Below are 12,555 nucleotides of genomic sequence, written 5' to 3'. Positions count from 1 at the left end.
ATAAGATAGCTTACTTCTACTATTAATTTGAGCTAGAATTTTTATTAGTTTAAAATAGGCTTGCTCCAAAAAGCAAAACAAACTCTCACATCCATATTTTGGAAAATGAAATGGAAAAACTCTAAAAAGAAAAACAAAAATTTCAAAATTTAGAAAATGAAAGGCAAAAAATTAGGGAAAAACAGCAAATAACACTTCAATTACTTCATGCAAGAACTAATTCCTTCCTTTATATTTCTCTTTCCTCTCCTTTTCTCTTTCTTTTATTTTCATATACCCTGCGCATACGATTCGGAGTCATATGATGACTGGACCCCGAGACAACTATCACGAAACCCATCACACATACCAGTGGAATTGGGGCGGAGACACGAAGCAGACGTTCAACAGACGACGACGAAGGAAGGAAAAACATATAAGATAAGTTAAAATGATTCCTTTAATAACACAAAAATTAAATGTAGTTAGATGCGTGGGGAGTATGTAGAGGCCAGTCTCGAACCCGCCCATGTCCTTCCTCCAACTGGTATCGGGAGGGGTTGGTTTATTATCTTGAACTGCATTTTATCCATATTCCATGGATATAATGAAGTGCTTGATGGTTTAACCAACGTCTCAAGATCGCTTACTATTCTACGCTGCCTTCTCTAAACTTTAAATTTTCTTCTCCAAACTATTCTAATTTTCATTTCCAGCGTCAGCTCCCCGAGCTATTTAAACGCCATAAAAAAAAAAAAAAAAAAAAGTTCTTAGACAGTTCATTTATTTTGTGAATGGTCTTGTTTATCTTCTTTAATTTCAATGCAAATTTATTCGATATTTTAGAATTTCTTTGCTTCTACTAGTATCCACGGGTAATCTTTGCTTCTACGGCCTCTATTCAAGTGCTAATTTTTCCTCTTTTATCAAAAATAGATACTACTTGATTGTTTTACTGTTTTTTATTAATTTATTTTATAAAGATTCTATTAATTAATAGCCAAAGTAACTGGTTAATCCTATTATAATAAAGTTATTTAGGTTTTTTCAACAAAATTTTCTTTACTCAGTGGTTTTAGATCATTTAAGTAAACTGAATGTCGTTCAAATAGTTCTACAAGCTCTTCAGCAGGTTTGTTACATTCTCGGTCATATCTGGCCCCTACAGCCCACAGTGATTCTAAGTCGTACTGCTCTCGGGCAGTGTCTGTAAATATGTGAAGAGCAATGTTACCCAAGTCCAGCGCCATCCATTCTCTGCTGTTTTCGCCTTCGATTTTTGGTATTATGTCCAATGCGCCCTTTTTCATTTTGTACACCTTTCTTACAAACTCCGCAATACCACGCATGTGCCGGAAGCTCATACCCGTAACGATGCACATAAAGTCTACGTATTTAATTTCTTTTGGGACTGCACATACAAATATATCTTCCGCATTATTCAATCGCAGTACAGTTATTAGGTCTTCAATATCATAAACTCCAGTTTTGCCACCTAAAAGAGGACTTCTATAGGGAAATCTTCAGTTTTATATTATAAAAACATACGTTGAAGGTTGATCCCGTTGTAAATATTGGGTAAGGTGTTATGTTCCTTATTCTCCTGAACATCAATTTCATCCTGTAACTGGCGATGCATTTGGCGTTCTTCTTCCACATCCAAAATCACCGCTGCGTCTACATCACGGAACACCTGATATTTATTAGCGATCGATCCGGCAGCTGGAACGCTGCTGGAATCCTGTGTATTGGGCTTCTTGCTGAGCGGGGATGGTGAACTGAACTCGTCGTGAAATAATCTACTTGGTATTATTCGGGATATTCTACACAATTTTGATGTAAGAGATTTTAAAGCCATTTTTCATAAAAATATACTATGTTTTTTTCTGGTTCAAAACAATAATTTAACACGAAAAATAGATTTCAGCAACAGATCAATAATTTTGAGTCAAATACAAAAATAAATGTTGGAAGACAGATTTAGAGTGTAATGGTTGAAAAGTTACCATTTTGTGAATTAAAAACATACTGTCGTGCTAACTTGAAAAAAAAAGGAAAAAAACTGACTACAGCTCCTCAATTTACTGAAATATAAAGTAATGACAGTTTTTCTATGAATTCGCAACAGTTAAAATCTAATATATAAAATTCTCGTTGTTTGTACTACTCCTCCGATATGGTCCAAACGATTCTTCAATGAAATTATTTTTAGAATATTCTGTAGGCATGCGAATCGGTTTATATCGTTTATATCGAATAAAATAAACAAAAAGTCCACCATAGTCCTATTTGCCGCTGATAGTGTTCGTGATATTATGCTGGTTGTTTCACCAACACTTTTCAGTTTTGGGACAATCAACCTCAAAAACGACCATGTGTGTCGACCGGCTGCCCGTTTTTTGTACCGAGAGTTTTTGAGGTTAATTGTCCCATCTCATCTGTACACGCTAAGCAAGTGTGCGTAAGAAATGTCAAAAACAACTCTATTCGATTCCAATTATACCGTATTTGTTTATGCCGAGTGTTGCACTAGTGTTGCACTGGTGCACCACTAGGTGCTGTCAAACTGTTTGTTTATTCGGACGGTGTTGCACTGGTTTTGATCTGTCGGAGTTCTGCTTACGGACGGTGGCCCACCGATAATTTTGCCAGTGTTGCGAGAGAGCGTGTGAGTGAGCGAGGTAGCAATACACTGGCGAGGATTTGTGTTTGTTTTTATCGGGAACGGTGGAACACTCCACGAGTGGAGAAAACAAATACAGTATTAGAGATGGCCAAAACGGTTCATTTCAATGAGCGGCTCAGAGCCGTTCGCTCAAATCAATGAGCCGGTTCATTTGAGCGGCTGAAATTTGAACCGTGTTACGCAGCTTAACACTGGAGAGCGAAGAACAGCAGTTAAGCCGTTCGTTCGTTTTCTCGGGTCCAAAAGAACCGTGGTGGATGGTGGTTCAAAAAGAGCTATTTATTTGAACCAGCTCTTTTGGAAAGAACGAACGAACCGTGACTCGCTCGAATGACGGTTCTTTTGATTCGAAAAAACGGACGGCTAAAGTATAATTAATTTACAGTAGAAAAAATGTCCACTTTTCGAAAGATACAGAAAGCTCAAAAGAGCAACAGACTTGAAATATGTCATCGCCGTCGGTTTGATTTCAGTTATTCAAAATAACTATAACAATAATTTTTGTGAAGCTGTTGCCATTTTTTCTTTAAAAAACTTTAACGATGCAGTATATTGAAAATCAAAACTATGTATAGGTATGAATAAATCATTTAAACGGAATACGTTTTCAGAAGATAATTTTCTATTTTTTTAATATAATTTAACCAGTCGCTTGGAGATGTATCGAGGATCATGAAGAGAAACGATACGTCAGGGAGCTTGAACAGTGTTCAAACTCTCCCACAAGAGCTCGTGAAGAAATCGATCTATTCCATCATAACAAAAAGAAACAGTTTTTAGAACTTGATGTTGGGGGAACCTCAGTGAAATTCATCATAGATACGGGTACTGACGCAGATGTTCTTTGCGAGAAGGATTAATCCATATGTTCAAGGAATTGGCGTTCTAAATCAGAAAAAATGTTTGTTGGGTTGGGTCGAATTGAAAAGAACCGGATTCCAAGCTTACGCCACCAGGAGAGGTAGCACAAAAGTATTCAATGCGTATGGAACTAATCAGCCGTTAACCGTTTTGGGTGAAGTTGAAACAGATTTGAAATTCTGCTCAAAGTCAGTCGATACAACATTTTATGTTATTCGAGGAGGGAAATGTTCACTACTTTCTGGAGAAAATTCATTTAAATTGGGTATTTTAAAGTTTGTTCAAACGATTGATGAAACATTTCCTTTTGTCAAAGGCAGGTAATTTTTAAACAATGATTTTCGTTTTGACTGATTTTTTTTCCTTTTTTTCCTTCTAAGTAAAATGATTTAAATAAAGAAAATCGTGGGAAAATGCATTATTAATTTTTTATTTAGGTTTACCATACCCTCCGAAACGTTGGCCGATAACCTTATCAATGTATAAAAAATCTCCGGAAGCTTTTCAATGAATGGAAACATAGTGATGAATAATAGGAAACTTGTTATTCCACGTGCATTACAAAATCGTGTCCTTCAGTTAGCTCATAAACATCGATGAAACGTCGACTTAAAACAAAAGTGTGGTGGACTAAAATGAACGGATTGGTAGAACATTTCGTTCAAAATTGCTTAGGATGTATTCTTGTTTCAAATTCCAACAGACAGCTAATTAAAGGAACAGAAATGCCTGATTATCCTTGGTATGAAATCGCAGTTGATTTCACTGAAAGTCCAGGATCACATCATTTACTAGTACTAACTAATTATTTCTCAAGATACTTAAGTAGAAGTAGTGATTCATCTTGGCGGACAGTGAAATTGAAATAAACGATTTTAATTATTTACACAGAAGAACTTTATTAAACGATGTTAACGCAGCGAGTGCTCAAGAAAGAATGATCGAGAAAAAACTATATACATATGTACATCAAAGTAGGTACGTGTGCATGTATGCGTGCACGATCTGTACCTAGTAGGCTAGTGGCTGTGGAAAATTACTGACAGCCACTCAATGGGCGATGGAATCGAAAAGTTATTCTTTCTCTCCTTAAGAAAAACCCGTAAGATCTGTCAAAAGTTGGGTGAAATTTTAGTTGCATCCCAGTTGCACTAATGGAAAACCATCACCCAAATTCGGCAGCGCTTCCATCGCCTATTGTTTGAGATCGGTGCGAGTGGTTGGAAAGTCTGTTGCCAAACCAACACTCCTCCTCAACAGTTTCCAAGACCTGAAGCTATTAATCCAACCATCGAAGAATACTTCCGGAGTTTTGTGGCCCCTACCGGTTTGGTGAGTAGATCTGCAGCCATGTCTTCTGTAGGGCAGTAGGATAGCAAAAGCGTCTTCCGGTCACACAGCTCCTTCACAAAACACCGCCTGGCTTCAATATGCTTGGAGCGTTTTGTCATTCGTTCGGAGGCCACAAACTTAATGCAACTTTGGTTATCCTCAAACATCTCCACAGGTCCAACCACAGTTTCTCCGAAATCGGCCAACAAATTTCGTAGCCAAACAGCTTCCTGGCTTGCCTCGCTGAGAGCCACGTATTCAGACTCCATGGATGACAGCGTAACACTATTCTGGAGTCTACTCGCCCAAGAAATCGCACCACCCGAATATAGAAAAACGTATCCAGCAGTCGATCGTCGGGTCTTCAAATCGCCGGCCCAATCAGCATCAGAGTACCCGAGAAGCTTTCCAGAAGAATCACCATATTTGAGCCGCCAAGATTTGGTTCCTTTTAAATAGCTCAAAATCCGCTTCGCTGCGACCCAATCCGCCTTCGTCGGCGAACACACTCTGCGCCCCAGGATCGAAACGCTCACCGCAATGTCGGGTCTCGCACACACCGCTACGTACAAAAGTCCCCCTACGAGGCTCCTATAGGGCGTCGAACCATCCAGGGGTGGGCTTTCGGATTCCATTTTAACGAAACCTTCTTCCATCGGCGTTTTGGCAGCCTTTGCATCGGAAAGGCCAAACCGTTGCACTATTCGATCGATGTAGCTCTCCAAGGAAATGCTGTACACGTTCTGAGATTTCGTAATTTCCAATCCCAAGAAATAGCTCGCATCACCAAGATCCGTCAGTTCGAACTCCTTCCTTAGTGACTGATAGATCTTCTCTATCTCGGCTCCATCCTCGCTTCCCACCAAAATATCGTCGACGTAGATGAGAAGGTACACTCTTTTCCCATTGGCCACTTTGGTGTACAAACAAGGATCCGCTGTTCCCTGCTTGAAATCCATTTTCACCAGGACATTGTGCAGCCGTTGGTTCCAGCAACGCGCAGACTGTTTGAGCCCGTATATGCTCCTCCTCAATCTGCATACCAGCTGTTCGCTGCCTTTCTTCACGTAACCAGGGGGCTGCCGCATGTAGAGCTCCTCGTCCAAGACTCCGTACAAGTATGCAGTTTTGACGTCAAAATGTTTCAACTGCAACTTGTACTTACTTCCTATAGCCAGCAGCGTCCGCAAAGTGGTTTGTCGAATAACAGGAGCAAACACCTCGTCGTAGTCCTGTCCGAACTTCTGGGTAAAACCTTGCGCCACCAGGCGAGCCTTATATTTGACTGGCTCCCCAGCAGCGTTACGCTTGACTTTGTAAACCCAGCGGCATCCGACCGGCTTCCGTCCCACAGGCAGTTCCACCAAATCCCATGTTCCGTTGGTGGCGTGCGACTTGAGCTCGTCGTGCATCGCTTTCTTCCAGTCACCACTGTTTTCGCACTTCAAGGCTTCTGCAAGACTGGTGGGTTCCATCTCCTCCTCGAAAGGAACTCCGACCGCGAAGATTTGTTCAATCAACCGCTCCGGCGGGACTCCTTTCGTTGACCTTTGCGATCGTCGAGCGATGTCATCCAACGGAAAACCCCTGAACGATGTTTCCCCGTCAGTCGCATCCCCATAGAAGGATTCTTCAAGATCGTCGGAATCAGCTTCACCACTTTCACTGTAATCTTCACTTTCGAAAGGCGTCGACACACTTAATGGTATAACCATTTCTTCGTCACACTTTTCAACACTTTCAGGTTCAACTTTTTCAATTTGTGGCAGCTCATGTTCAACCCGACCCTTCTTTATTCCAGGTTCATCAAATTTGGCATCCCGACTCACACAAATTTTGTCGGTTTCTGGCACCAAGAAACGGTACGCTTTTCGTCCCTCAGAATACCCCACAAACACCATTTTCATCGCCTTTTGATCCAACTTCCGGCGCTTTTCTTTCGGAATGTGAACAAAAGCGTCCGAACCAAAAACCCTCAAGTGTCTATACGACGGCTTCTTGCCGTACCACAACTCATACGGCGTCTTCGGCCGTGTTGATGTCGGCGACCTGTTCTGCAGATAACACGCCGTGCTGAGTGCCTCACCCCAGTACTTCTTCTCGAGGCCCGACTCAGCCAGCATGCACCTGACCATCTCGATCAAGTATCGATTCTTCCGTTCCGCCTTCCCATTCTGCTGTGGGGAATACGGAGCCGTCTGCTGTAACTCAATTCCACTTTGAGCCAGGAACATCTTCAGTGCCTTGCTGGAAAATTCACCACCACCGTCCGTGCGAAGAACCTTGGGAGACCGACCGAATTGGTTTTTCATCATGGCACAGTACTCCCGCACTTTTGTTTCAACTTCCGACTTAGCTTTCAGCAAATACACAACGGTGTAACCACTGAAGTCGTCCACCATAGCCACATAAAAACGATTACCGCTCGGAGTGCACACTTCCATGGGCCCCCCACATCGGAATGGACTAAGTCACCCACTGCACTTGACTTGCTTTGAGATGATTTTGGAAAAGATAATCGGCTCATTTTTCCCAAACAACAAGGCCCACACAACTCATCGACGGTGCACTGTTTGATTTTCAAACCGAAACCCAACTCATCATTTGCGATCTTCTTGACGGCTTCAAAATCGCGATGCCCAAGTCTTCGGTGCCACAGATGCACACATTGATCCGAGTGCTCTTCTTTCGACACTAAGGCCCGATCCGTGTACCTCTTCAGACGGTACAAACCACCACTTCTTTCCCCAACTAAAACAACTTCTTCTTCCCGCAGAACTTTGCATCCAGATTTTTCGAACTCTACCTTGTAGCCCAAATCACAAATTCTGCCCACCGAAAGCAAGTTTCCCGACAGAGAAGGAACGTGGTACACATCACTAATGTTGACAGTCACCCGCACTCCGCTGCTATTAGTCGACACCAATTTTCCAGTGCCGATACCAGCCGACTTGATACTAGTGCCATCTGCCAAACTGATCTCCGATTTCATGGACCGATCCAGATTCCGAAGTAGCTTCACTTTGCTGGTCATGTGCGACGTGGCACCGGAATCAAAATACCAGTAACCCGCCTCACTTGAGTTTGCTGCCATCAAACATACTTCCAATCCATCCGGAATATCCTTTGCCAGTTTTGCCTTGGATGGGCCTGCATATTTGTCCGTTCTTTTTGTCAGCAACGGACAATTCCGACGAATATGACCTGGCTCACCACACTCATGGCACTTCACAATTTCTTTCTTTTTCTTGTTTCTCTTCTTTTCGACTTGAAAAACTTTTTCTTTTCCAGAATGTTCACCATCGCACTCCAAACGACGCACACAGGGGTAAATGAACCTAATAAGCGATCAAAATTATTTGTGGACAAACGGTAAACGATAGACATTTGATGTCTTCGCAACATTTTTATATTTTTTGATGATCTATCAAATTCTTGAAAGAAAAAAGTGATTTTTTCACCTGGAAGGGAGATAAAAAAATTATTTCTTGAAATAATTAGTTTAGCGTCTTGATGTCTTCACAAAAGTTGTAGATCTTATTATTTTAAGCAACTTTGTTGAAGACATCATAAAGATCGCATGAAATTCAAAAAAGTTTCGAGCATTTAAAAAATAACGAGAATTTTAACAAGTAATTTTGAGTTTTTATTTAATATCTTTTTAAGTATACGATTTACAAACTTGGTATATTTGAGAAAGTTGTTCAAATTGTTAAAACACACAATTTTGTAGAACATTTCAAATACATATTTCAACTAAGAAAGGAGATATACTGCAAAATATCCAAAATAATGCCTTTTTTCAGTAAGTTATAACCTTAACAGTTCGGACGAGTTCGGATAATTTTTTGAGTGGATTTTGTTGGTCAAGTTATTGGCTTTCCATTGATATATAAATTAAACATTAGTTTTGAATAGATTTTCTGCAAACTAGCAATCAATAATGAGCTTTTTCCTTTAGAAACACTTAAAATTCGAAGAAAAAAAACCTCAATTTTTCCTGTTTTTAGAGGAAAAAGCTCATTTTTGATTGCTTGTTTGAACAAAATCTATTCAAAACTAATGTTTAATTTATATATCAATGGAAAGCCAATAACTTGACCAACAAAATCCACTTAAAAAATTATCCGAACTCGTCCGAACTCTTAAGGTTATAACTTACTGAAAAAATGCATTATTTTGGATATTTTGCAGTATATCTCCTTTCTTAGTTGAAATATGTATTTGAAATGTTCTACAAAATTGTGTGTTTTAACAATTTGAACAACTTTCTCAAATATACCAAGTTTGTAAATCGTGTACTTAAAAAGATATTCACCCTTATTCCCGTTTTCGATCGGATGACATTCGTTCGAAAGTTAGGCAATTTTGTATTCTTGTTTTCGTTCGAACGAATCAGAGCAGTTCGATCTTTCGAACATAGCTCGTTCGAACGAAATGTTGCATTCTTGTTTTCGATCGAACGTATTTTTACTATCGGTCGTCAAACGCGAGTCTAATGCTGCGAACGGAATTCGTTTAAAAGGCTAAAAATGAAAAAAATAGAAGAAAAACGTAGAAATGAGAGGATATGAGACTAAAAAATCAGAAAACACAAGAATTTCTATCCAGGCAGATTTAATACAAAATTAAGACCATTTTCGCGGACGGAATTTATTCGACCTACCAACTTTTTCTACCATCTATTAATAATGGAAAAAAGTTTAGAACGAGTCGCTCAAAATAAACCATTTTTTGTGTGGATCCAATAAGCAAAAGATTGTTGAAAAAAATGGGAGTTCAAATAAATTGATTTTTTATTCAAAATGTAACCAATTTTTATTTTCGGACTTGTCATCGTCTTCCCATTCGGTCATCTCGGTGGAAGCAAAAGCGGCAGCGCCATGCTCATTCAGGATACCTGTTTCTAATAGGCGACACTTGCGATGAACACTCTCCAACAGCTTTGATATCGGCAGGCGTTCGTTGCTGCTGCTTAGGTTCGTTGTCGGGATCAGCCCCGGTAGCTGCTGATATTCTGCTATAGAGACCTGCCATCGTCTTCCCTTCCGGTGGGGGAACTTAACAGCAGCAGCCAGAAGCAATCGCGGTGGCACCATTCTCACTATCCTTTGACTATGAGGACACTTTCTTGTACCGGAGACAAATCATTTACGGCACAGCTTAGATATCGGGAAGCGTTTGTTGCTGCTGATGGCGATGGAATTATCATCGGAATCTTTCCCTGCGATTTCTGATCCGATTTTTTGTTCTGTAAATTATGAAAATAAACAAATTTCTATCACAAAATACGTCTAGGAACTGTCATTTTCACACTTCAGGGCTGCCTCGAAATTTCGAAGTTAATCAGGTAACACCAAAATCAAACGTATCATACTCGTACGAAAACAAGAATACCTTTTTCGAATTCGATCGACAGTATCCGTTCGAACGAACGGCAGATACGCCGTAAACAAGAATAAGGGTGATTAAATAGAAACTCAAAATTACTTGTTAAATTCTCGTTATTTTTTAAATGCTCGTAACTTTTTTGAATTTCATGCGATCTTTATGATGTCTTCAACAAAATTGCTTAAAATAATAAGATCTACAACTTTTGTGAAGACATCAAGACGCTAAACTAATTATTTCAAGAAATAATTTTTTTATCTCCCTTCCAGATGAAAAAATCACTTTTTTCTTTCAAGAATTTGATAGATCATCAAAAAATATAAAAATGTTGCGAAGACATCAAATGTCTATCGTTTACCGTTTGTCCGCAAATAATTTTGATCGCTTATTAGGTTCATTTACCCCTGTGTGCGACGTCGCCACTCATCACGTAATTTGCTTTGCACAAACTGCACTGTGATTTCCTCATCCGGCCGGTTCTCGATCACATTAATCAAACTACCATAGGATGGGGGCAAACTCGACAGCATGAGAGCAATGAACACACGATCCTTCAGCCCTTCACCCATCACATCGAGCCGGTTGTGCAACGCCGTCATCTCGTTCAGATGGTCCGGAAGAATCCCGTCCTCCGACAGTCGAAGAGAACACAACTTTCGCAAAACATGAAGTGTGCTCGAGAGTGACGACTCCTGATGAATCTGCTTCAAGGCGTCCCACATCTCACTTGCCGTTTTCATCCGGATTATGTGGACCAACTGGTTGTCCTCCACGGCCAGACCGATCAGAGCGCGAACCTTGCCATCTTTTAGCGTCCACCCCGCTATCTCCCTGGCGTCTTCCGGCTTCGGACCTTCCACGACGTCCATCAGATCCTCCTTCAGCAGCAGAAGTTCCTTTTTTAACTTCCACACGGCATAATTGTTCTCGTTGAGCTTCTCCATCGAAACTTTTGGATCCGCCATTTTGTTTGCACACGCGGTTTCAATTTTCGGGAGGAATAAAAAAACGAGATCACTTCACTTTCACGAACGAAAAAGTCTTTTAATAATTGTTTATTTCCGCGTCACACTGGGCCCATAACCTCTTGGCGGACAGTGAAATTGAAATAAACGATTTTAATTATTTACACAGAAGAACTTTATTAAAAGATGTTAACGCAGCGAGTGCTCAAGAAAGAATGATCGAGAAAAAACTATATACATATGTACATCAAAGTAGGTACGTGTGCATGTATGCGTGCACGATCTGTACCTAGTAGGCTAGTGGCTGTGGAAAATTACTGACAGCCACTCAATTGTTTGAGATCGGTGCGAGTGGTTGGAAAGTCTGTTGCCAGACCAACAATTCAAAGCTCAATGACCGCCAACTTCTCGCATTTTTGTGATAGTCAATCACAAAAATGCGAGAAGTGTTTGCTAGATTTGGATATCCCAACATTATTGTATGCGACAATGGTCAGCCGTTTGCATCTGACGAGTTAAGGAGATTTTGCTCTATTAATGGCGTGACTTTCAACACACGGTTCCATATGCTGCTTTTCAAAAGGAATTGGTCGAGAGGCAAAATCGAAGTCTTCTGAAAACAATCAAAATGAGCGTTGCTTCTAGAAGAGATTGGAAAGCAGATCTCCAAGACTATCTACATGCTTACCGATCAACACCTCATTCTGTCACAGATTATACACCTTCAGAATTATTTTTTGAATTTAATATTCGCGATATATTGCCTCACGTTAGGGGAAAGATCAACATAAAACAAGCTATTAAAAATGATTAATTAAGAAGAGAAATATATACAAATACAAGGAACAATGCCAAACACTGTGAAACCAACCGATATTCCATCCATTTGATGGGTTTCAATGAGATTTTGGTTTATGGGCCGATTTGGATGTAATTTTTTTTGTTATTTACCAATATTGTTTGTAAAATTATTTGGCTGGTGTCAATTCGCGTTTCTGTTCTACGTATTCAACGAAGGGGACAGCAATTCCACAAACGGGAAGTAGAGAAGGATAGGGAGATAACTAAAAAATTAATAAATACGGGCTGCGCCTGGAGCTCGTGACTTATTTAAGGTGTGTTCAACGAAACCCAATCGAAATCAATTGAAATGGATTCCCGCATGGAGCAGTATCATACAATAACGATCACCATTATCTTCTTCCCAAGACACTCAAAAGATTTCCTTTAAGGTTTTTGGATTATAAATGAACGATTATACTTATCGTTTTTTCATCAAATGGAATCGTTTATATAGACACAAATAACGATACAGGGAACGGGTTGTTAAGTAAATAAACG

The 12,555-nt window shown here is 40.1% G+C and overlaps 1 protein-coding gene across 1 annotated transcript; it reads right to left on the bottom strand.

Annotated features, from left to right (window-relative positions):
* Nucleotides 1-926: 926 nt before the first annotated feature.
* LOC129751717 (uncharacterized) lies at nt 927-1,932 on the bottom strand. Its single transcript, XM_055747382.1, has 2 exons — nt 1,528-1,932; nt 927-1,474 (listed from the first exon to the last, which is right to left on the bottom strand). Exons 1-2 carry the CDS (start codon nt 1,835-1,837, stop codon nt 1,017-1,019), a joined length of 768 nt encoding a protein of 255 aa, XP_055603357.1. The 5' UTR covers nt 1,838-1,932; the 3' UTR covers nt 927-1,016.
* Between the last annotated feature and the right edge of the window lie 10,623 nt (nt 1,933-12,555).

Source organism: Uranotaenia lowii, chromosome 3 (genome assembly GCF_029784155.1).
Source record: "Uranotaenia lowii strain MFRU-FL chromosome 3, ASM2978415v1, whole genome shotgun sequence".
In the NCBI taxonomy this organism is placed as follows: Eukaryota; Metazoa; Arthropoda; class Insecta; order Diptera; family Culicidae; genus Uranotaenia; species Uranotaenia lowii.
Note: the sequence above shows the minus strand (reverse complement) of the source record. Positions and strands in the feature narration are given on the sequence as shown.